Here is a 23610-nt window from a genome sequence, read left to right as displayed (position 1 = left end):
ACGACCCCGGGTGATGACAAATACACAAAGCTACCAATGGGACAGACCACATCGAAGGAGAATAACTCGAAGGTATTCCAACCTCAGACCCCTGTCGAGGTTAGTGGGCGTTTGTCGAACTCGATCCAGTCTAACCCCGAGACTGATTTCACCCGCAACCAGCGCACAAACAAGTACATAGAGGACAAGGTTGCCGAGCGCATGTACCAAGCTCGGATTGACGCAGAGGCCGAGCTGGAGCAGGCCAAGCAGAAGATCAAGGAAATCGACGAGGGACGTATTGCCAAGACCGACAGCAAAAAAATTAAGGACCAACTAGAAAAATTGCACAACGAGCTGTCGTCTCGGCCCAAGAAGGGTGCTCTTAACAAGGCGAGCGAGACTGCGCGGGCCAAACTCATTGAGTGCTTTGAGAAGAACAAGAACCGGCCACTGAACTGCCGGGCTGAGTATGACGATTTCCATGCTCAGGTCAAGCGGATGGAGGAGATTCTTGAGTTGTAATACACAAAACAAAAAAACAAAGCTGTGCGCAGAATCACTCCCGTCCTGAACTCTTTGTAGTAAATCCTATCTGTCTTTGAATAACTAATGCTACTGCTTTTATCGCAAATGCTAATGCTAAACCGCGACAGGGACTTTTCACTTGGAGGGTGGGGCGCGCATAGTCAAAGAGCCTCCGCTATATTCAATTTGGATACACCGTGGAATACAAACTAAAATACTGCGAAATAGATAAATTTCAACGTCCCTTCCGAATAGAAAAGCATATGTTACCCTGCTGTTGAACCATCGCGCGCTTAATAACTCGTGAAAAAAAGCCAGACGTAACAACCAAGTTATACCAATGCCTATTCAACTTCTGTGTCTGGGAAACCCTCTGCTCGATCTGCAGGCCACTGTTGATGAAGAATACCTCAACAAGTACGGATTGAAGGCCAATGACGCCATTCTTGTTGAAGAAAAGCACATGCCTATCTACGACGAGGTTCTTGCCAAGGACGATGTTGTCATTATCGCCGGTGGTGCTGCCCAGAACGCTGCCCGTGGCGCTGCATACATGCTCCCGGAGCACACTGTTGCTTATTTCGGCTCTGTGGGCCGTGATAACTATAGTAAGCTCCTTCTCGAAGCCAATGAGGCTGCCGGCGTCGTCACCCACTACATGTTCCAGGATTCTATCCCTACTGGCAAATGCGCTGCTCTTTTGACTGGCATCAACCGTTCTTTGGCTACCGATCTTGCTGCTGCTAACCACTACAAGCTTGAGCATATGAAGCAGCCTGAGAACTGGAAATTGGTCGAGGAGGCCAAGATTTTCTACGTTGGTGGTTTCCATCTGACTGTCTGCCCCCCTGCCATTCAGGCACTTGGTGAGCATGCTGCTGAGACCAACAAGATCTTCTCCATGAACTTGAGTGCTCCCTTCCTGCCCCAATTCTTCAAGGAGCCTCTTGACGCTTCGTCCCCGTACTGGGACTATTTGATCGGTAACGAGTCTGAGGCTGCCGCCTATGCCGAGTCGCACGGTCTCGAGACCACTAGTGTCACTAAAGTTGCAGAGCACATTGCTCTGCTGCCCAAGAAGAATCTCAATCGCCCCCGTGTTGTTGTTTTCACTCAGGGCCTTGACGATACTATCGTTGTTGTGGGTGATGTGGCTAATAACACTGTCAAAATTCACACTGTTCCCGTTCATGTTCTTCCTGAGACCGATATTGTTGACACCAACGGTGCTGGCGATGCATTCGCTGGCGGCTTCCTCGCTGGTCTCGTCGAAGGTAAGGATCTAGATACTTGCGTCGATATGGGCCAGTGGCTCGCCAAGGAGTCTATCCAGCAAGTCGGTCCCTCTTTCCCTGCCAAGAAAGTTGCCTACAAGCGTGTTTAATCAAGCACAGAGGCCAACTCTAAAAAAAAAACACCATGAAATCTAACTTCAACTGTTATATATTCGAGCACGCTTAACCGTCCTCAATTTTTATTTGAATAAATATACCAAAGCTCCTGATACAGACTAATCTGGTTCTGTGCACTCACCTCTTGAGGAGTTAGCTTCCATAGCTTTTAGATACACAATGCGAATAGAAGATCTTAGTATTGTTACATTATGCACTGTTCATTTCATTGCATTTGAAGGCATCCTCGAGTTTGGACGCTCTCCTTTACTATTGATGGCTATCATCAGATTCTGGGAACTGGCAATTTCATATAGGATATATCCAATTTTTCTGGAACAGAAATCGGTCCCTTGGCCCAGTTGGTTAAGGCGTGGTGCTAATACTCTAAGTTACGCCAAGATCGGCGGTTCGATCCCGCCAGGGACCATTCTTTTTTTGAAATTTTTTTTGAGGTTAATTACTGAGTTAGAGTTTCTTCACGAGTGATTGTGCCTTTAGGCCATGCCTGTTTGAATTCATCCTCACTAGCACCTCAAAAGTGCGTAGATGGCTGTGCGAGCCAAAGACAGTGGTGAAAGGCATAATATCAGACATACTAGTTATAATTTGGTTTCAAGCTGTTTTCATTCCTGTTAGGCCGAAACAGTGCAAGGAACTATATTGGTAAGAATGGAAGCAGAGGAATCACAGCTGGGGAACAGTGAGATTTGGATCCCTGAAACAACCGGCAAGCGAGATAGCTCTTCATTAACACTAGAAATCAGTGAATTGAGAGAATTGATATCAGAGCAAGCAAAACATTTCATGGATTTGCTTTCAATAACTGCGAACAGTTGGTCAGTCAAAGAGTTGAACATTTTTAGTACGGCAGTCAGAACAGATACAATAGTGTCAACTGCACCAGATGGGTTCTGAGATACTTGCTGAAGCAATTTCACAAGAGAAAGAATACGAATAAGAAGGTCCTTCAAGGCGCTAAGTAGTGGTCCCGCGAAACTCCCCAAGCAACCAGCTCCAAATAGGACATTGAGAAACCTTATCAAGCTGTCAACGAGCTCGGGCAAAACTTTTGAGCTTAGACTACCCAAAACACCAGGTAGCGGGGGAAGAATAGACAGAATAGCTTTTGCAAAGTTAATTACGTTCTGGATATCGGTGATGACTCCATTCAGAGTTTGATCTTCAGAACAAGGGCACAGTGTCGGGTCCAAGGGAGGAGCACTTACAGTGTAGATACGAGTGCATTGTCTACTACCTCCGATTGTGTCAGATATTGTGGGAGCTGGAGCGGCACTACAACCTCCGCTAACAGTGAGAACCGTAGTAGTGGGCCCACTACAAGAAGGCAGCTGTGGGAGTTTAAACCCGGGAATGATTTTTTTGGCAACGTCTTCTAAAACGAGAAGCATATTGTTCAAAGCATTGACCTCTTGGCATCCAAAGCATACGAGCAGATCTTTATTTTCAATGATAGCCTTGATGCCATGAACAATGGCAGAAACAGAGTTTCCAACGCTTTTAACAAGTTCAAAAATCTGTTCAATAGAACCTAGCACGTTTACAGTGGCAAGGTCAAAAATAAGTCCAGCACATGTCGCGATAGCCTGAACAATATTAGAGAAGACATTCACGAAGTCAGGCCCAATACAAGCTGCACCATTAACTAAATTGGCCAAGCCTGTCATACTATCTTCAAGTACCACTAAAGCTTCGTGGACACTACTCAAATTGACATTGGCACTTTGGAGAATTAGAACAATCTTGTCGACGCTGTCTTTGGCACCCTTTTCAGCTTGTACAAGAGCATCCAAAGTGCCGTCATTAGGGCACGAGCAGAAAGTAGGTTGAGAGAATACCACTGTGGTAACAACTGAAGCACACGGGGTAGAGGAGGTAGATACGAGAGTAGTGTCCAAGTCAGTAGCATTGGCGAAAACTCCAATGGCAGAATAGGAGATCAGAGTAAAGAGACTGAGACGAACCATTGGTACGGCATCAATGGCAATCTTGACCACGTATTTATACACCACGGCTTTAGATATTGTTCAAAGCAGATATGCGTACGTGTGTATGCAAGTGTGATTTGCAAGTTTGAGTAGCTTCCAGGCAAGTAGCCAGCTTCACACTTTCTGTTAGAACTTCAAGACTGCGAGATCCAATTCCACTTGTCAAGGCGAAAAAATCATCTAAAGATACTGAACCCATTTGTGTGAGCAGTAGCATCAGAGAAAGCCTCATAGAACATTCCAACTTCTATAGACGCTAGTATGCGTGCACCTGCCCATGCACTGCAAGATACAAGAACATGTCGACCTTATCGTGAGAGTGGAGTGAAGAAAGTCCGATCAGGACAGGGTCTACTAGTTGGAGTGGTTTACTGAAGCAAAAGTTACTTGAGATAAACAACATGATAATAATATATAATTCTTTAGAACAAGCACCTTAAGAGGCTGCCGTCCGAATAAAAAGGTGACACGCACTTTTATCTATCCAGACCTGCATCTTGCATTGAGTAAGGTACGAAGATAAGCTGCGTTCATTTTATGCTAGAGAACCAATCGAGAAGCCCCCAAAAAACCTTTGGAAAAGCCTGGAACCCAAGCGTGCCCTGAAGCTTGGGGCACCAAGGTGTCCATTATCGGTCTGCTCTCCGACTTGAAGTCTCTTACGCAGTTTCCAGTTAGCCTAATAAGTGTACTCGTACTTGTACAGTACAAGGCGATATTAGTCCTCCGAACCCTGCTGCACAAGGGCCCAATATCAAATACCTTGATAGCATCCTCGAGCCCGTAGTACTTTTTCTGAGGTTTAGCATAGTTTATACATAAGTGCTTCTGCAATTTCCAATTTTATTCCGATTAATCTCGGCTCGTTCACTGAGTTACGAAAGGGGTAGCTCGACTGAGGAATTTGAGCGTGTTACGGCGTGCCAGGGAGACATACTATTAGAGATGTGGTGAGCGTGTACAAAAAAGTATCCGTCTTTCATATTACTCAGTATCGTTTTCAAGCTAATTTTAAGAAGGTATACCTACAATTGACTTGAACAAAACACGCTGTCTGATTGGCACATGTCAAAAATCAAATCTCATCGTTCAGGCAGCGCATTGCATAGACTTGGCAACGAAAATCCTCAAGTACGTTGTCCACTTGGAGTCTTTATCGTCACGTCCCTAACTGCCAGCAGGATAATTTACAGATATATTCACAGCTGATTCTAGTCTGGGTCCAAAAAACTTCAGAAGCTCTTTATTGAAAACATCCCAAAGATTTCGTCATGCAGGCGAGATGTTGCAGATGATCACATTGCATACAATCAGCATTGGTCAATATGGGCCACTCAGCAGTACATCACTCACTCGTCAATAGTATTTACCAAAAAAATGTGTACGATTTGAAACTTGAGATCAAGCTCTGCCAGCAATTGTTGAGCTCAACAAAGTCACAGTTAGCACAGATCAGGGTGTTAAGTACATTTCAGCTCAGAGCTTTGGGCTTAAGGAACACACGTATAGAAGATTTTAGCGAGTTCGTGTTCGAGTGCACAAAAGCCATATTTGGCAACTGCAAGCTAAGAGCTCAACTTGCAGGAACTGCAGATATAAAGCGGGGAATTACCTAATTGTTGGCACCATGACACAATTGAAGTTGGAGCTCGTTCAGCAAGAGATTAAGGATGGAGACATCGACTACAATGTAGGCCGCATTGTCCAAGCCATCGAGAAGTGCTCTTCTGAGGTAGATATTATTGTATTTTCTGAAGTCGCCATGACCGGATTCCTCACACCAGCAAACGTAGATCAGTTGGCGCTTTCTCTCGACAGCGAGCCGGTTAAAAAAGTGGCTCAAGCACTGGAAAAGCGTGGAATCGCCGGTATCATGGGTCTCACTGAAAGAGAGGGAGACAAGCTCTTCAACACGGCTGTTTTCATCAAGGATGGCAGTGTGTTCTGCAAGTATCAAAAGACCCACCTGTGGTTGGGCGACAGAGGGGTCGTTCAAGCCGGTGATCGGTTCGTAGCATTTGATCACAAAGGGGTCCGAATCGGCCTTATCATTTGCTTTGACTCCGAGTTCCCTGAAACCAGTAGGGCTCTTGCTGAACTTGAAGTCGACCTAATTGTCATCTGTGATGGCAACATGGAGCCCTATGGCCATTTGCATCAGACTTCTGTGAAAGCTCGCGCTCAGGAAAACCAAGTCTTTGTGGCAATGGTTAACCGCATTGGCGTCGGCGAGGACAAAGCCGTCTATCACGGTAATACCTCCGTTGTGGACCCTGAAGGACACACACAATTCATGGCTGGTTCGATTGAGTGTAAAACAATTATCAGCATTGATGCCAACCATACTGCCCGCGCCCGCAAAGACTTTTTCTATTCAAGCGAGAAGCGGTTCAAGTTCCCCGGTGAGATTGTTGACCACGAAAAGGGCTGGAAAGAGCTCATCATTCCCCATTCAACATAAAAATTGTCTCAGGAGGATACATAGCACGCAATAAGAAGAAACATTTTGACATAATTACATATTTTGAACGAGTGATGATTCAGTAGTCCATGTTACTGTAGACAGAAGGGGCCCCCGGCGACGAGGGCTTCTTTTTGCGGTCATTTCGCTTGCGGCGATTCCTTGACCTTGAGCCGATTTTATGAGCGAACAGATCTGGTTCTTTTGCCCTCTCTTTGAGAACTTGGGAATCGTTGGCACTGATGGCTTTATTTTTCAGCTTTGAGGGGAAAAGTTCGCTTCCATGGCGATGCCCATGCCTGTCCCCGCCAAGAAGATCCTGGTCTCTTGTTCCGTACTTGTAGGCACCAGATCTGTTACTTCCGAATCGTACGATATCCTCTTTTCTTGTGGGCTCACCATTCATGAGATAAAATCGGCTTCGCTCACGGGCCTTTTGAACTTTTTTATCCGTCGACATTGAGAATCGAGCTTTTAAACTAACGCCACATTTAGGGTCTGGCTTGGTCAACCGTAGTTGTGTAGGCTCAATCCGCTCGCTTTTGGAAAACTCTTCTTCGGATGTGAGAGCCACTAGACATTGAAAGGCATCCTCTGCATCATCATAAACAACATTTAGACTCGAGTCATCAACCCACTCCATGTAAAACGGTTTCTTATAGAAGGACAATACAAAGTTCTCAACATCTTTGGCACTAAAGTCATCGACCCCGCTAAGGAAGATAGAGTTCTCGCGGACTTCAGCACCGCCCTCGACCTGCATTTCAGAATCCACCTCAATATCTCCTGCTAAATCGTCAGCTTGCGGTTGTTCTACCGCATTCTGACCTTCTGGTACCAGAATAGACGGCTGGGTAGGCTCGATTTCCATTGTTTTAGCCAAACGATATTTGTAAGCGGACGTGTTTATGAGATATACTTCGCGATAGTAGATGTGCTAGGTAGATTCTATGATAAACGTTAAGGCCTTTTATTCGGGTTTCGGGTGAGTTGATGAGGTACATAGTGATCAGCCTGGATATCAGGCGTAATACCATGAGTGAACACTTCATTAGTGATAGGTAAAAACCTGGAGTCGAGATCGGTCCATAGCTTCTTCAAACGTTCGAATTCCTGGGGCTTCTTATCTTTCAAATTCGCACGTTCTCTTTGGTCCACTACAACGTCAAATAGGAACTCGTTTTCGTTGATTTTCAAGTACTTGAGATTAGCATCCCGAAGAGCCCGTTGGTTGCAGGATTTGTAGCGCCAGTACAGTGTTCTATGATGCGGGGGTGCTCCTTTCAAAACTGGCAGAATATTCTCTCCATCACTAGGATAATCCGGGTGGGGTTTACCTCCCGCTGCTGCGAGAAGTGTAGGAAGCCAATCAAACGTAACAACTACTTGTTCATTGACCTGCGGTTTGACTTGGGCTGGCCACTTGAAAAGGGTTGGAACGCGAATACCACCCTCCAATAGCTCGGTTTTCTGTCCAAGGAAGGGCCAGTTGAAGGAAAAGCGCTCCCCACCATTGTCACTGGTGAAAATGATAATGGTGTTTTCTGTCTTTCCACTTTCCTCAATAGCTTTCAAAACTTTTCCAACCCCTTCATCGAGTGCTTGAACAATTTCTGCATACTTTTTAAGGTTCCCGCCATCGTAGTGGAAGAGGTCCTTGATTGTAGGAGCGATTGCCGCATCGTTGGGACCTTCCCATGGCCAGTGAGGAGCTGTGTAGTGGAGAGAGAGGAAATAAGGCTTGTCACGCTCTGTTTTGACATATTTGACTGCTTCATCAGATACAATTGTCGTGTAATAACCAGTACGTTCGACAGGAACGTCACCTTCCCAAAGATCTTTCGGAACGTCAGGCCCCACGCCCGTTCGGTGAGTGAAATAGTCCAGGGCGCCCCCCAGGTTACCAAAAAATTTATCGTAACCACTAACTAGAGGCCCAAATTTGGGCGGACGTCCCAAATGCCACTTTCCAATTAAAGCAGTTTCATAGCCCTGTTCTTTGAGAAGCGACGGTAGGGTAGGATGCTCGGCTGGTAGTCCTAAGTTATCACCAACTCTAACCAGAGGCTCCTCAAGACCGCCCGGAAAATTGTATTGATACCTTCCGGTTATCAGAGCAAAGCGAGTAGCAGAGCAGACTGCCGAATTTGCGTAACCTTGGGTGAAGCGTGCTCCTTCACGGGCCAAGCGGTCGAGGTTTGGCGTCTCGAAGTCAATGTTGCCATAGACGCTCAAGTCTGCATAACCCAAATCGTCAGCGAGAATGAATACGATATTTGGCTGCCCGGAGCTCATTTCTACCGATCACGAGTCCGAAACCACTGGCTTTAAACCCCGTATTCCGCTGCAGCTTGCATGCAGTCATGTGATCTTTCATATGTTAGATAGACAAATTACGCGGCAAGTTTTGGGTCCATTTGAGTATATCATTTTGATTTATATAAAAGGCTTTGTGAAGTCCGTCTGTGGATCTACTCGAGGTTGGAAGAGACGCAGCATAGGTCTCCTCTCATCAGTAAGAAAAGTCTCCGGGCCGGTGACGCAACCTGCACGCGGGATTGCGGGACATGAGGCAGGATTACGAGGCAGACACTCGCGCACTATTCACGGGTTGGATTAAGTGAGTTTGACCAAAGTTTATAATTTAGGGCGAAGTAAACCGCCAGGTTCGTATGCGGAGTGCCAGGACCTCAGCCTCCAGTTTGGAATTTCCACGTCCAGGGTAGTGTCGATCTCTGAAGAGACGCAAGATGCTGGGGATGCAGAAAACGGACGCATGATACGCTTGAAGTGATCACTGAACCATGTCCTTAACCGGTTTCGGTGTTCAACACTATTGACATCAGGTTTGAGTTGACGGCGGGACCGCCAACTTCGCAACCAGGAGTGTACCTTTGGTGGATCTTGTGTGTCGGCATCTGGACTCAGCGATGTTGGGCCCTCAGGCAAGGTTGCATAGCGGGGTGTCGCAGAGGGAGGACGGAATAGCGAAGAGTCGATTTCGCAAGCACCCGAACTGTCTATACCCGAAGGGAACAGACGGTCGAACTCATCAACAACTTGGGAGCCTGAGGAGTTAGAGTGGGAAACGACCCGGATTCTGGGTTCGCCAATAGCAGGATATGATGCCAGTGTAGCATAATAACGACCCCTTTTGACAATGGGGCTTACTGCTGCGGTTGCTGAGATTATCGATTTGATGGTGGTCAAAATATCTTCTATTTGTCGCAGGAGCACCACGTCACGCTCCTGTGACTTGGCCTGCTCAAGTTGATGAGCGTATCGCATCAAATAGACAGTAATGTGGTCAGATGCGTTACCTTGGATATTCTCGATTTTTGTTACTATGATCTCGATGAGGTCAATGCGATACCAATACAGACGCATGTCAGCATTTTGAGATTCCGCGGCCCCCAGACCTAGTCCAGTACCTTTGGCAAGTACGTCTTCGCAGATGGGCGCATTGTAAACTATTAGCTTAGCTGTCCGAAACGCCTGGTACGGGATATCTGCTTGATTTCGCCCCATCAGGTTAACCAAAAGGGACCAGCATGATCCACCGAGCATCTGCTCAACCAACGTGGTATCATCCGAAAGACCTACGGAGAGGCCACGCATAGTGGAAAGCAGGTCATTCATTGCAATTGAGCAAATACCCTGGATGATTGGCTTCGAGCAAACCACGTTGAGAAGAGGGAGCACCAAAAGTAACACCCAAGTGGCACTTACGCCTTGGTGGTCTTCCGAATCATACCATTTTTCATGTACACTGATCAAAGTACCGTGGTAGTCGCGGAACCAGTAAATATCATCGTTGGCCTTGAGGGCGTCAATAGCACGAGGTAGTTTTTGCAGCACGCTGTGAACTACACCATGAAGCTCCTCGTCGATCTCGAGTGAAAGCTGGGAGGTGAACGATTCGAAGGAGGCCAGAGTCTCATCGACAACACACGAGGTATCGTCCCTCAAAATCGCAGGCTTTTGCGGTACCCTGATCTGAGGGGGTGATAGTTCCGGTGTCTCCTGCGGCGACGAAAGAGGCTCGTACGAACCGAGGGGTTCGTCTAGACTGGGACTGAACAAGGGCAATTCGGGGGTGGTAGTTGCTTGCGCGAACGGAAGTGCTTCGAAGGGGGACGCTCGAGACTTGGCCACATCAAGCGGTGGTGTGGGTGCCTCATAGCGCCCTAACGGTATCACCAGCTGGCTTTTGGTTTGCTGCGCGCCTTCATTTGCTAATTCATTGGTGATCGTTCGAAGCATAGTACAAAGGATAAGGGAAACCGAGCAGAATGGGGGGCTCAATTAGACCACAACGGGATGCATTGGGACCACAATACACATCGAGCCTGTGATAGGAGACGTAGCAGACTGATTTGGTAAATATAAATAAATAACATTCATGCTCTGGCGATCCATAGAACGTTGTTGCATCGGATCAAGACCTCGCCCAACACGCCCTTGGACTCGCCGTTGATGATCTCTTCGGCCTGGTCGAGCTGGAGATTCATGTACGAGTCTGTGCTCAGCAGAGTGCCTTTGTACTCAGTGGGCCCCCATTTCAATCTGACCAGAACTTGTTTGCCCTGAAGGTCCTTCAAAAAGGGCTTGGGGTTGACGACCATGTTGGATGACAAAAAAACGTTGGAGATGGGACTACATAGTCGCTTTAGTTGATACATATGTTCATAGCGCCAAACTCTATATAGAGCGGAATTTTCACAGTTGCATGAGGTTGCGGCCCCTGCCGCCGTCGTAGTCGAGGCGAACAGCTGCCCAGATCGCATCTGAAAGCGCCAGCGCTACCGTTAGCGTGTAAACAAGCGTGATGGCATAGAAGAAGTTGGCATTGCCCGAGCCGCGGTAGACCCAAAGATTGTAGAAGGTCGGAGCCAAAGCACTGACGTAGAGCAGGCCAAGAATCACGACCAGGCGATAGCGCATGAGGCCAACCACTCGTTTGTTCAACGCGAGCAGAGTCAAAAACAAGCCAATGTCTGCAACCTCAGGATACGGTTTGAAGATGGCCAGCAAGCCGACTACTGCGCTGATAACGAACAGCGGCTCGTGCGGGAAGCGAATGGTCAGGCCGACGGGGAACGAGCCCAAGAAAAGCTGGAACACCCCTACGAAAAAAGGCCTAAATGGGGCAAACATCTCGATGAAGTAGTACCACCATACACCTAAATTGGGTTGAGAAAGGTCACGAAATAGCAAGCTTGTAAGATACTGCTTGTCGAGGAAGTTCCAGGATTGGAGCGGTAAATAGCCGAGGGCCGAAAAGGCACCGATCGAGCCGATCAGCGCCAGTACCATAGACCGGAACGAGTACCGGTAACTGTTTTGTAGGCAGAGTGAAAATATAGGTAACACAAGGTAAAGCGGGTACAGTGAGAGGCACGACGCGAGAGCGATGAGCACAACACTTTTGATAGGTCTCGCCGCGATGGCGGCTTGGACGGATGCAACAATCGCCCAGTTTGTAAAGATTAGCGTTGATCTCGCCAGCCCGCCGAGCATTGAAAACGGGTTCATGAGGTAGAGCAGGGCAATGGTGTTCGGCGAGAACGAGGTGATCGGCCGAGCTTTTGCGATTTTTGCAAGATTGTAAGCGGTCCAGCCGTCAACAAGCGCATAAAAAACACTCACATAGAACGAGTTTTGAACTGGCAGCACAGAAAACAAACTCAGTAACAGCGGTGATTGGAAGAACACATTGCCCTGGTACGGAGAAGACAGATGTTTGTACAGATAGACTCCTTCTTGCAGCCGGCTGAACGATGATACCGGTGTGCTAAGCTCAACCTGGGCACTCAGGAATTGGGGCAGCGACGGAAACAGCGCAGCCAACCCGATGCGCAGAATCACGCCTACTAGTAACATGACAAAGACCGATCTGGCCGGGGGAGAAAAAAACGCCGGGATGGGTGGGATCTTACGGAAATAGTAACGCAGGGGAACAACAGTGCGCTCTAGATGCAAATGCGCCGTTGTGCAGTGAATTGGTGTCCGACACTGTTTTCTTAGTGCCTCCAGTTCAGCGCTTGCCCGTCGATGCGTTCCACTTAACTACTTCCCAGCTTGCCTGACTAACCTGCTGACCTGGCACCATGAACTTTGAAGAGTATGAGGAGCTGGATGGAGTGCGGTTTGCATGGAACTGTATTCCGTCTAGTAAAGTAGAATCTTCGCGTACAATCGTGCCTGTTTCGGTTTTGTACACTCCGCTGCGTGAAAAGCCCGACTTGCCGGTTTTGCAGTACGAGCCTGTTTCGTGTCGGGCTCCGTGCCGGGCGGTTCTCAACCCGTTCTGCCAGCTGGACGTCCGTGCACAGGTCTGGATTTGTCCGTTTTGCATGTCGCGAAATGCGTTACCCCAGAACTACCGAGACATTTCGCAAAATTCCTTGCCTCACGAGCTCCAGCCTACATCGTCCACTATTGAATACGTGCTGAGTCGTCCTGTGCAAGCGCCTCCGGCGTTCTTGTTTGTGGTTGATTTGTGCCAGGATGAGGAGAACCTCCAAGCCCTTAAGGACTCGCTCATCGTGGCTTTGTCGTTGATGCCTCCGAACGCTCTGGTTGGCTTGGTCACTTTTGGTGCTATGGTTCAGGTATACGAGCTTGGCTTCACTTCATGCAACAAGTCCTATGTTTTCCGGGGAACCTCTGATTACACGGTCAAGCAGGTGCAGGAGATGCTCGGTATTGGCCCCGCCAAGGCTTTCCAGGGTGCCAACGGCGCTGCGGGTCAGATGCTCAACCCGTCCCTGTCGCGCTTTTTGATGCCCGTTCAGGAGTGCGAGTTCCAGCTCACCTCTATCATTGAGGGTCTTCAGCGTGATGCCTGGCCAGTTCGTAATGAGGCCCGTGCGACGCGGTGCACCGGTGTAGCCACCTCTGTTGCTGTCTCGTTGCTTGACCAGCTCCTTCCTAATACCGGTGCGCGTGTTATGTTGTTCGCTGCCGGCCCGCCAACAGAGGGCCCTGGTCTCGTCGTTGGTACCGAACTGCGCGAACCCATTCGATCTCACCACGACATCGACCGCGACAACGCAAAGCACCACTCCAAGGCTGTCAAGTTTTACGAGGCGCTGGCCAAGCGATCAGCGAGCAACGGTCATGCTATTGATATCTTTGCCGGTTGCTATGATCAGGTGGGATTGCATGAAATGCAAAGTATGCCCAATTCGACGGGTGGTGTCGTGGTGCTAACCGACGCGTTCACTACGTCCATCTTCAAACAGAGTTTGCAAAGAGTCTTCAATACCGATGACCAGGGCAATCTGCTCATGGGATTCAATGCCACTTTTGACATTTTGACCACTAAAGAGCTGAAGGTTTCAGGAGTAATCGGTCACTGCGTTTCCAAGGGAAAGAAGACTGCTGCCGTTTCCGACACCGAAGTGGGTATCGGTGGCACTTCTTCGTGGCAGGTATGCTCCATCACTCCAGCTCATACGTTTGGTGCATTCTTTGATGTTGCAAACACACAGAATGTTCCGCCTTTGCGTCCCGGCCAGGCCGGTCCTTCCGCACATATCCAGTTCTTAACCCACTACCAGCACTCTTCCGGTACTTATCGCTTGCGAGTGACAACGGTTGTGCGATCTCTGGCTAATGGAGGCGACCTGATGCTCACTGCGTCCTTTGATCAAGAGGCTGCTGCTGTTCTTATGGCAAGAATTGCTGTGTTCAAGGGACAGACCGACGACGGTCCGGATATTTTACGATGGACCGATCGCATGCTCATTCGTTTGTGCCAAAAGTTTGCCGACTATCGCAAAGATGATCCATCTTCATTCCGACTTGCCCAGAACTTTTCCCTGTACCCCCAATTCATGTTCCATTTACGGCGATCGCAGTTCTTGCAGGTTTTCAACAACTCTCCGGATGAGACTGCTTTCTACCGGCATTGCTTGAACCGGGAGGACCTAACAAACTCGCTGATTATGATACAGCCCACCCTTATGTCCTTCCAGCTGGATGCTGAGCCCGAGCCGGTGCTTCTTGACTCGGTTTCAATCAAAAAAGATGCTATTCTTCTGCTTGACACTTTCTTCCACATTCTAATTTTCCACGGTGAGACCATTGCTCAGTGGCGTCGTGCTGGTTATCAAGACCAGGAGGAGTATGCCAATTTCAAGGAGCTGCTGGAAGAGCCCCGTCGCGAGGCCGCGCAGCTGCTGGTTGATCGTTTCCCTCTGCCTCGTTTCATCGACACCGAGGTGGGCGCTTCTCAGGCCCGTTTCTTGCTGTCTAAACTGAACCCGTCCAGTACGCACCAGACCGAAGGTGCCTACGGCCAGGCTTCGGAAGCAGTGGTGCTTACTGACGACGTGAGCTTGCAGACGTTCATGTCTCACTTACAAAAGCTGGCTGTCGCTGGCGGTAACTAAACCATTATAGTATTTTAGGGGGTTCGCGTATATTGTTGAGAGTATCATTATATCTACAGTACATACATGGGCCCCTGGCCGCTTTTAGCGTCGTAAATAACGATGTTTTGAATGGGATACTCACGACGCGTAAGATAGTTGATCATATCCTGGGCGAGCTGGCCACCTACCACCGCAGCCACGGCAGAGATCTGGACACCCTCCAAGGCACCAAAGCTGGCAACAAACTCGTGGGTGACAATGGTTGCTGGGAGCCCGAGAGCCCGGGCCTTGGCCTCTACATCTGCCGTAGCGAGAGTTGCAGTTTCCCAGCTGGCCAGCAGCGCAGGAAGATAAGGGGTGACCCGGGCCCGAGCACGAGGCTTCAAGGTGCTTGCGAACGGCAGCTTGACGGCGTTCTCCACCGCAATATGCAGAGGAGCATAGACCTCCCGAATTTGCAGCCGCTCGTTGTTTGCACTGTCGACGTGTGCGTCAAGCACTTCTCGGGTCAATGACACTCGTCCGAGTTTCGTTGGTGCGTTGGGCCGCGGCCGCTCAACGGTGAATGTGTGCTCGACAAGGTCGGCGAATATATAGCCCATCCAGCCAAAGAGGCCAGTTGCGTAGAATGCGTGCCCGGCATCACGCACAGCAGCATTTATTCTTGTCATTTCGTCAAACGGCACACCGCTGGTAACCACGACATCGAATTGGCCGAGGAATTCAGCATGCAGGTCAGCAGGTTTGTGGAGATGCGCGGTCACTGCCACGCGGGGGTTAAGGCGCTGCACACGCACCAGACCAGCCTCGACGCGATTCGCGCCAATATCTTGAGCAGTCACGAAAAAATTGTATTCTAGATCGGTTTCTGAGACCTGGTTGTCGTCAGCGATGGTGAGCGCACCCACCCCAGCAAGCACCACGTTTTTGACAACTTCAACGGTGACAGCATCGAATCCGACCACAAGCACATTGGCCTCGTGCAGTCGCCGCTGGCCGTCAAGGCCCCAAAGTCGGATCTGCCGGTCGTAAAGACTGACCTCGTCTCTGGTGATATCGGCCATTTCAAGGTTGCTGACAAGTTACCCTTGTCCCTTACCAGCGATGGAATTAGGCCGCATTCTGGACTCTCAAAAGGCGGTTGCTGTGCAGCGAGAAGAGAGTCGCGAAAGGGTGTTCGCGGCGCCCATAGCGGACTGTAGTGGTGACTACATTCTGCCTGTGCCGCTCACCCCGCTGCAGAAGGAGCTGCTTGACACGGTCATTTCTGCACATTATTCGGAGCTATTGGGGTTTCTGGACTCAGATAATAGAACACACAAGTACGGTAAGGACCTTGTGAAGATGCTCTGCGAGATTCAGCAAATCACCACGCACCCATGGCTGCTACTGGACGAGCACCGGCCCTCGAACTTGTTTACCAGGGATATGCCATACCGAATCGGCGAAATCTCCGGCAAGTTCGAGGTGTTGGCGAAAATTGTGCGCACCACGAATGACCTGGGGCTTCACGTTGCCATTCTGGTGGGCGACTCATATCTTAGCGACTTGGTCGAAGCATTTCTGGCCGATAAGACTGCAAATCTGTTCCGCTATACCAATGGCAAGCCGCTCAATCACCCTCCCCCAGACGCGCAATTTGTTGCCAAAGGAAGCTGCTATCATATAGTTCCGTCCCGGTTGGAGGATCTCATTGCTTCCGTGAACTTCGCCTTTGACTTTATGATTGTAATGGACGATACATTCGAGCTGGGCTCTGCCTACGCCCAGGGAATCCGTGCGCAGCTGCGAGATCCCTCGAAACGTGTACCTTTAGCTCCATTGGTTCGCCTGATACCGCTGGGTAGTGTGAACCATGTCATGCCTTACACCGATGTCGCAAACCTCCAACGCGAACAGTTGACCCTCGTTTTGGGCTCAACCGTGGTTTTGGGCGAGACTGCAGGAGAGATTCCTCCGGAAATGAAGTATTTATATGACAATGATCTACGGGATATGGTTCCGTGGTTCCAAAATGCTGACCGGCCATGGCCGTTGGCGCGCCCCTCGCCGCCCGCTCAATTCAAGGCCACTGATGTCGAACAGAAGATACTGGCCCATGAAAAAAATGCTGGTCCGGAGCCAAAACGTATCAAGTTAGAGGATCCAGTAAAGACTGATGGTCTGTCGGGACAAGGGGATCCTTCCACGCTAAGCTCCTCGCTTCTTCGCCGCGTTCAATTGCTCGTAGACCAGAACGAGAGGCTCAAAGCCGAGTCTGAGAACCTACGCAAAACCGCATCTCATCGCCAGGAGGTTTTAGAGACTGTCCAGAATGAAATGGTGGAGCTGATTGAAGAAAACACTCTTCTCAAGCGAACGCGGGAACGGGATGAGAAGAAGCTTGCAAAGAACCGTGCTGATATAGAAGGTTTGAGAACCCAACTCGAGACTCAGCACAGCGAGCTCGAGGCGGCAAAGAACTCGACAGAAGAAGGGCCCGAGTCTCGACTGGCTGCTAAAACAGCCGAGGCTATCGAACTTCGCGAAGAGGTACAGCGCTTGCGCGATAAAGCAGAAATCCACTCCAGAGATCTGGAGTATATGCGTCTCCAATTCCAGAACGCCTCCTCAGCCGCTGCCGATGCCGAAATCGAAAGAAAGAAGCTGTCGGACGAGATTGTGGAGATGAAAGAGCTCATGTCGGAAAATGCTTTGCGCATGCGTGAGATCACTGTCGAAGCCGAGAAGGTCGAACTACAAAACAAGCTTGCAATCACACAGACCGAGCTGGACAATGTCAAGGAAATGAACAGGATTCTCTCCGAGTCCCAAACTAATGTCACTGGCCGTGACCGCAACCGGATGAATCGCTCTACGGTGGCCGCTGTTGCCGCTACTCCACGGAGTCGCTCCGGTACTCCGCTGACCTGATTTCCTAGACCTGTATGTATAAACTACCTTTTTATTCCGAGCGCATCCGGCGACCTTTGTTAAACCCTTAACCAGCTATCCAGATGTCAGCGTTCGCCATGACACAGGTGGTTGTTATTGGAGCACACAGCAAGTATGTTGGCATTCCTCTTTTGGAGGCGCTTGTGGAGGATGTTTTCTACTCGAAAATCGGCCAGCCGGTGATAGCATTGTCTCGCGATGCCTCGGATATTCCGGTGAAAAGTGATCGCATCAAGTATGTTGAGTGGCAAGATAATTCCGACCTGGACAAAGTGTTTGCCAATGCCGACCTAGTGATTAATACCACCGGACCACGTGCCGACTGGGACGGGATCACCGAGGCGGTCATTAGATCTAAAGACCGCATTCGTGCCTATATGCCGTCGGAGTTTGGGGCCGACCCAACTGACTTTGCTATTCAGCCGGTACCTCTAGGGTTCCAGCGCAAAACCGAGCTTGCCAAAAGGGCCCGGGATGCCGGTTTAAAGGTGATTGAAGTTCAAACCGGTGCAATTGATGGCGACGTCGGGCGCATTGGAGCAGGGTTCGCTAGCATTGCGGGCCTTGATCACCAAACAAACCAGGTTACCTTCACTGGCAACCCTGATAACTTGTTCCATGCAACCTGGAATCAGGATCTTGGCAAGTCGGTCGCAAGCATTGCTGCTTTCTTCGGGCCCGACTTCTCCGAGGTCCCTGACCACGTCAACATTTTCAGCTACGCAGTTACCCAACGCAAGGTTGTTGAACGCTATAGCAAAACGTCTGGCGTCGCATTGATCTACAACGATCCGGTACCTTATGAAAAGGCTTTGCAGATCGCTGTGGAGCAGTCCATCGCTGGCGAACGCACTATGCCGGCCTTTATGCAGATCCTTCATGTTCTAACTGCGAGCAAACCAGGTAAGGGGATGTTTTTCACAACAAACCACCGCGAGCTTGTAAATCCCGGAGAAAAGTATTTCAAGTGGAAGGCATTTTAGGTTATGTTGGCTATATAGGTACCCTAGAGTGCTTCCGACACTGCTTTGAGTGCATCGCCAATGGATCGGTGAACTTTGCCCTGCAAGCACTCCGCGATCATCAAGTTATCAACATTCTCAAAATCCTCAATCATATTTCCATCGGGATACTTCTCTGCCCTTGTCTTGTAGTCGCGGGTATCGTCTGAGAAGGCCACGACGGGCTTACCTGTACCGCGAGCATAGCCAATCTCCCACACTGTCCCCGCATCTGCAGAAGGACCACGGAAGGGCGAAATATTAGCTACCACAGCATCTGCGGACTCAATCATTTGAACATTTGCCCGGAAAATTGCCTTAGAAATCTCTTGTTTAGTGCCATCTTTCACTTCGTTGTCAGTTGGTATCAATGCTGTGAGACCATATTGCTTCGCTAAAGCACGTGCATTTTCAGCGAGCTCTCTCGCGTTAGGGTAGAACACGTCAGGTCCGGCAATGTAAACAGACGGCATTCACGGTGGATTTTGATGGGGGACGCCGTGCAAGAAGATAGGGTTAGGCTGGCTCTCGCCAAGTTGAAAAACACATATGTATGCTGACGTCACCGGACATATCTACCAACCAGCGCCGGCTTGGAATAGTTACGTTCATATGACATGTCTAAAAACATTGAAGGGTAGATAAGTAGTACTGAATTTGTGCGGAGAATTGCAACAAACTTAACTAATGTTAAAAGTGTAACCACTCATCGCGAGAAACGTGTTGAGCTGAAAGACTAGCGGGTTGTTCTGTTGAGAATTAACCCAACACAGACTGCTATCACTAAATGAAATAATCGTAACACTTTGAAATTAGCAAACATATAAAACATCCATTTTTTGCACTTCTGCAGCTAGACACCTGCGAAAGCCTAGATCGCTTGTTATTGGGGTATCATTGGACTTAGCCCAGTTTCAGACAGAATAAGCATCGTGGCGCAGCGGAAGCGCGCAGGGCTCATAACCCTGATGTCGTTGGATCGAAACCAACCGATGCTACTCTTTTTTGGGGCGTTAAGTTACTCTTTAAGAGTCGAATTTTTTTCAAATCGGTTGCTTAAGATGGCAATATACCGCTATCTGGTACGACGATTAAGGCAACAAAGCTCAATAATAAGTCGATATAATCAATTAATCAAATCCGGTATTGGGCTCTACTGAATATTGAAACCTTATGGGGTTGTTGGCATCCAATCCCAGGGAATTTTAGTTTAATTGAATGGTATAATGACTCTGTAAATTGGAGGGGTTCTCGTTTTGACATAAATAGAAAGTCGAGATCGTAACAAAGTAGAGAATAGAAGATTTTAGTAAAAAAACAAAATTTAACAGTTGCCAAGATAAAACTCATGCGAATAAATCTTTATATTAGGACACGGGAGATGCCGCCGACGTTCAGTCGCAATTTAACCCTGCCTCGTGGACGTGAAGATCTCGCGTAGCATAGATCGAAGTAGACAATAGCACATAGGTCACCCTCAAGCTATCGTTAGATATATTTGTTGCTTCATATGAAACTAACAGAACAAGAAACCATAGGTGCAAAAATTATGCCTCCAAATAATCGTACATCTGATTTCCAAGCCACTGATGAGGGGTCGGCATATTGATTTGTTCTGGTGCCGACTGAGCACGTTCTGAAAACAGTTGACTAAAAAAACAAACGTCAGTGCAGGAAATATCAACACACATATATGTTACATTAGGAATAATCATTGGTTTCATTGTTGCCTCAGTGTTGTGGACCAAACCTGTTGACAGTGCTACATGGTCATGTTAGGGTTATACGATAGTGCAGATCAGCATGCATAATTGCTAAATTGGGGTCGCACTAAAGACATTGTGAATAACAGACATGTTAGTGAAGGTGCTATGATGCCAATTGCACTCCAGCTAAAATCGGGAGATCACTTTTCTCATTCTAAAAGGGACCATATGGGAGGCATCGAACGCTATCAAAGGACAACCCTCACCCTTGAGGGTTTAATCCCCCACTTTCCAGATGGAGTTCAAGAAGTATGCACCCCTCAACTGTAAAATATAAAAGACGGCGGAATTGACTATAGCATAGCCAGCTATACCCAAATGAAGACCTCCATTATCGCTACCTCCTTTCTCGCTGCAGTTGCCATCGCTGCTCCGGCAGAAACCTGTATCACTTCCGCTTCTCCGCAGAACCTCAATGACCCTCTATTGAGCTCCATTGAAGCTGTCAAGCCTCCTCTCTCCAAACTGATTAGTCTTGTTGGTGCCTTTCAATCCCAAGATGGACTATTTGGAGCATTGGACATTCAGATGAGTTACTACCCTCTCTACTCTTCAGTGATGAGCTTGGGCTCAGCTGCCAAATACCATGCTGCAATTTCACCCAACAATGTCGTCACCTATTTGAATGCCCTGAATACTCTTGTTGCAGGCATCAGTACTCTGTTGAACAACTTGAACGAGAAAGCCAACCTTTTCCAAGGAGTTGGTGTGGGCTCCATCGTTGTTGGCGACATCACTTCACTAGCAGGTCCTGCCTCTGCTATTGAATCGAATCTTTTCACCGCTATTCCAGCAAATGCACCATGCGATCAGGTAGCTGTAGCAGCTTCCGTTGCTAGCCAGTTTTCCTCTGCCTTTGCAGGAGCTTCCAAGGTTTACAAGATCAGCAATGGAATTCCTAGCTTCCCGGTTGCCCCTACTAATTGTGCTGCTTACTGCTAATGCAATTAGCTTACTTTACCCTATATAGTCTACAACATTAAGAACTCTCCAACAATTACGAAACATCCAAAAGCCAGAAAGAACAGCAACGAGATCAACAAAATCCGGTAGAACTCCTTGTACGCATTCCCTATGTGAGTTAGGAGGAGACCGGCATAGATTTATCAACCTTGCATGTTCGCAGCATATCGTATACAGGAGCGCCAAACATGGTTGATTCGAAAGCCCATTCTGGTAGAAACAAACAAGTATTTCAAGAGCTGAACTGATTTTGTTCAGATATATGGTATCTTATATTAAAAGCGTGTGCAAATTTCGAATCAAAAACCTTTTCGCATGATTCTAAACATTAGCAATGAAATGCATTTGGGTGCGTGGTTGTATGCACACTCAAAGCATCAAATATAGATCAATTTGGCACTATGTTCATAGGTTAGAGTCATATGGACTGAGTCCACTGCTCCTTTTGTTGAAGAGATGTTTGAGGAATGCATATTAGAGGTGGTACTTTGTTTGTAGTCACGGAATGAAGTTGTGAGCTTGAATCCTGCTTCCACAATGCCACTAAAATATCATGAGCTGTGAAGAATATTTTGGTGGCGGACAGCTATGTCTTATCGAATGTTTTCATTAGCGCTGCCACAAGGTATATGGTACTGTTTGGGAAGATGAAGTTTATGCTTTGGAGACAATTGGGACATATCTCCGAGAATATGAGAGCACTTATATGAGCGCGGTAGCCATAGTATAACGCGAGCGTCAGTGGTTTAGTGGTAAAATGCGTCGTTGCCATCGATGCGCCCCCGGTTCGATTCCGGGCTGACGCAATTTTTTTCTCGAATGTTTTATGAACTCAGCTTTTGCAAAATATCATTTAGGCCCCCAAAACTAATGTTGTCTCGTGTACTTGCACCTAGCCCCTAGCACTATGTTTGTTCAAGGTCGGTGGCTATCTTGAAGTAAATCTACTCTTCTTACTAATACGTTGTCTGGATACTGACCACTCTGCCTTAAAATGTCGTCCCGTCGCCAGGACTATATTGCACGGATAAGATATCAAAACGAGCTTCCGCCTCCGCCATGTGGGCCGAAACTTTTGAAAAGCGAGATCGACCTCTCGGGCCTTTTGAGTTCTTCAAGCTTATCCGCAGCTGTCTTGGGTAGAGACCTGCTAGTTGACGTTGACATGGAGCTTGGGATGCCAATAGATTTGGTTGAGATTCCACACGCGTTTGACCCGGAGACGAGCCTGGAGGCAAGCGAGGGAGTAGAACTGGAGGAGGCTGATAGAGACCTGCTGGTAGAACCATCGTCTAAAACCTCGACCTCAAGACCAAGCTCTGCCGGCGCAGGTGTGTCCTTTTTGCGTCGTACCGAATACATTTCCTCAGATCCGATGCGCATCAAAAGACCGACAGCACGTGAATCGCGGAAGAGCACACACAACCCTGAGGAGCGGGTGCAGCGGATCGAAAGCACGTTTGACCATGCTCAAGCGCCACTTGATACTCTCAAGCATCCAAAAAAGAGAAATGTGCATGCTGTTAAAGCACTCCCGCTGCTTCCTGATGTGAAGCAGCTGGATTTGGTTTATTTGGCTGTGAACATGACAGGTTCTGCCTCGTTGACTAAAGTCAAGCCACCGTTGTCAAGGCTGCAACTGGAAACCGCAGTTTTCAACAATATTACAGTGGGACCCGAGGATGATTCGCAGGAGTGGATGGGGCTATTTATGCCCGAAGACGACGAATCAGCTGAGAAGTTATTGAACAGGTTGAAAGACACGAGAGACACCTTACCGGCGAGTGAGCCACCGCTCGACCCTGTTGTGTTCAAGCTAGTTCAGGAGAATGACATTGATTTCACTGCAAATGAAAACGATTTCGACGAGATTGCTATCAGTATGGGCGATGATGCATGCTATTATGTGCCAGTAGTGGGCCGAACCAGTCTGAAACGACGACGAATCGCACCGCTGAAGCAGCAACTAGTCAAAGAAGAAACCATCGACAAACTCGAAGTCGGACTGCAGGAAGTCACCGCAGAGGAGAGTATCGAGCGCGACAGCATCCGCTCTAAATATGACCCCGTTACTTATTCTAGTGCCTAATCCCCCTATCTCTCTATACAACTACCCTAACCACACCCCACGAAACCCCGTGGAATCTCTCACAAGCTTATCCAGCGGCAACTAAGAGTCTCCCACTGTCTTAAACAC

At 48.4% G+C, this 23610-nt stretch overlaps 16 protein-coding genes across 16 annotated transcripts; 8 read left to right on the top strand and 8 right to left on the bottom strand.

The window, feature by feature from the left end:
- Positions 1–36: 36 nt before the first annotated feature.
- B9G98_01016 (MICOS complex subunit MIC19) lies at positions 37–767 on the top strand (the record flags this gene model as incomplete). Its single annotated transcript, XM_024807574.1, has 1 exon — positions 37–767. The coding sequence occupies one exon, from the start codon at positions 37–39 to the stop codon at positions 502–504; it is 468 nt and encodes a 155-aa protein (XP_024663342.1). The 3' UTR covers positions 505–767.
- Positions 768–847: 80 nt separating this feature from the next.
- On the top strand, positions 848–1891 carry B9G98_01015 (Adenosine kinase; the record flags this gene model as incomplete). Its single annotated transcript, XM_024807573.1, has 1 exon — positions 848–1891. One exon carries the CDS (start codon positions 848–850, stop codon positions 1889–1891), a length of 1044 nt encoding a protein of 347 aa, XP_024663341.1.
- A 642-nt stretch (positions 1892–2533) lies between these two features.
- B9G98_01014 (hypothetical protein) lies at positions 2534–3886 on the bottom strand (the record flags this gene model as incomplete). Its single annotated transcript, XM_024807572.1, has 1 exon — positions 2534–3886. The coding sequence occupies one exon, from the start codon at positions 3884–3886 to the stop codon at positions 2534–2536; it is 1353 nt and encodes a 450-aa protein (XP_024663340.1).
- A 1648-nt stretch (positions 3887–5534) lies between these two features.
- B9G98_01013 ((R)-stereoselective amidase) lies at positions 5535–6368 on the top strand (the record flags this gene model as incomplete). The annotated part of the gene is made up of 1 exon (XM_024807571.1): positions 5535–6368. The coding sequence occupies one exon, from the start codon at positions 5535–5537 to the stop codon at positions 6366–6368; it is 834 nt and encodes a 277-aa protein (XP_024663339.1).
- A 79-nt stretch (positions 6369–6447) lies between these two features.
- On the bottom strand, positions 6448–7239 carry B9G98_01012 (Uncharacterized protein C16C4.16c; the record flags this gene model as incomplete). The annotated part of the gene is made up of 1 exon (XM_024807570.1): positions 6448–7239. One exon carries the CDS (start codon positions 7237–7239, stop codon positions 6448–6450), a length of 792 nt encoding a protein of 263 aa, XP_024663338.1.
- Positions 7240–7328: 89 nt separating this feature from the next.
- B9G98_01011 (Arylsulfatase I) lies at positions 7329–8663 on the bottom strand (the record flags this gene model as incomplete). The annotated part of the gene is made up of 1 exon (XM_024807569.1): positions 7329–8663. One exon carries the CDS (start codon positions 8661–8663, stop codon positions 7329–7331), a length of 1335 nt encoding a protein of 444 aa, XP_024663337.1.
- Positions 8664–9005: 342 nt separating this feature from the next.
- On the bottom strand, positions 9006–10631 carry B9G98_01010 (hypothetical protein; the record flags this gene model as incomplete). The annotated part of the gene is made up of 1 exon (XM_024807568.1): positions 9006–10631. The coding sequence occupies one exon, from the start codon at positions 10629–10631 to the stop codon at positions 9006–9008; it is 1626 nt and encodes a 541-aa protein (XP_024663336.1).
- Positions 10632–10768: 137 nt separating this feature from the next.
- On the bottom strand, positions 10769–11050 carry B9G98_01009 (Small nuclear ribonucleoprotein F; the record flags this gene model as incomplete). The annotated part of the gene is made up of 1 exon (XM_024807567.1): positions 10769–11050. One exon carries the CDS (start codon positions 11048–11050, stop codon positions 10769–10771), a length of 282 nt encoding a protein of 93 aa, XP_024663335.1.
- Positions 11051–11087: 37 nt separating this feature from the next.
- Positions 11088–12251, bottom strand: B9G98_01008 (GPI transamidase component GAB1; the record flags this gene model as incomplete). The annotated part of the gene is made up of 1 exon (XM_024807566.1): positions 11088–12251. The coding sequence occupies one exon, from the start codon at positions 12249–12251 to the stop codon at positions 11088–11090; it is 1164 nt and encodes a 387-aa protein (XP_024663334.1).
- A 227-nt stretch (positions 12252–12478) lies between these two features.
- Positions 12479–14767, top strand: B9G98_01007 (Protein transport protein SEC23; the record flags this gene model as incomplete). The annotated part of the gene is made up of 1 exon (XM_024807565.1): positions 12479–14767. One exon carries the CDS (start codon positions 12479–12481, stop codon positions 14765–14767), a length of 2289 nt encoding a protein of 762 aa, XP_024663333.1.
- Positions 14768–14820: 53 nt separating this feature from the next.
- On the bottom strand, positions 14821–15813 carry B9G98_01006 (DNA damage tolerance protein RHC31; the record flags this gene model as incomplete). The annotated part of the gene is made up of 1 exon (XM_024807564.1): positions 14821–15813. One exon carries the CDS (start codon positions 15811–15813, stop codon positions 14821–14823), a length of 993 nt encoding a protein of 330 aa, XP_024663332.1.
- Positions 15814–15853: 40 nt separating this feature from the next.
- B9G98_01005 (HDA1 complex subunit 3) lies at positions 15854–17662 on the top strand (the record flags this gene model as incomplete). The annotated part of the gene is made up of 1 exon (XM_024807563.1): positions 15854–17662. One exon carries the CDS (start codon positions 15854–15856, stop codon positions 17660–17662), a length of 1809 nt encoding a protein of 602 aa, XP_024663331.1.
- An 83-nt stretch (positions 17663–17745) lies between these two features.
- Positions 17746–18666, top strand: B9G98_01004 (hypothetical protein; the record flags this gene model as incomplete). Its single annotated transcript, XM_024807562.1, has 1 exon — positions 17746–18666. One exon carries the CDS (start codon positions 17746–17748, stop codon positions 18664–18666), a length of 921 nt encoding a protein of 306 aa, XP_024663330.1.
- Positions 18667–18689: 23 nt separating this feature from the next.
- Positions 18690–19157, bottom strand: B9G98_01003 (hypothetical protein; the record flags this gene model as incomplete). Its single annotated transcript, XM_024807561.1, has 1 exon — positions 18690–19157. One exon carries the CDS (start codon positions 19155–19157, stop codon positions 18690–18692), a length of 468 nt encoding a protein of 155 aa, XP_024663329.1.
- A 1611-nt stretch (positions 19158–20768) lies between these two features.
- B9G98_01002 (hypothetical protein) lies at positions 20769–21392 on the top strand (the record flags this gene model as incomplete). Its single annotated transcript, XM_024807560.1, has 1 exon — positions 20769–21392. The coding sequence occupies one exon, from the start codon at positions 20769–20771 to the stop codon at positions 21390–21392; it is 624 nt and encodes a 207-aa protein (XP_024663328.1).
- A 1015-nt stretch (positions 21393–22407) lies between these two features.
- B9G98_01001 (RNA polymerase II-associated protein 1) lies at positions 22408–23502 on the top strand (the record flags this gene model as incomplete). Its single annotated transcript, XM_024807559.1, has 1 exon — positions 22408–23502. One exon carries the CDS (start codon positions 22408–22410, stop codon positions 23500–23502), a length of 1095 nt encoding a protein of 364 aa, XP_024663327.1.
- Between the last annotated feature and the right edge of the window lie 108 nt (positions 23503–23610).

This window comes from Wickerhamiella sorbophila (assembly GCF_002251995.1).
Source record: "Wickerhamiella sorbophila strain DS02 chromosome Unknown contig1, whole genome shotgun sequence".
NCBI classification, from domain to species: domain Eukaryota; kingdom Fungi; phylum Ascomycota; class Dipodascomycetes; order Dipodascales; family Trichomonascaceae; genus Wickerhamiella; species Wickerhamiella sorbophila.
This window is presented reverse-complemented; position numbering and strand designations above follow the sequence as displayed.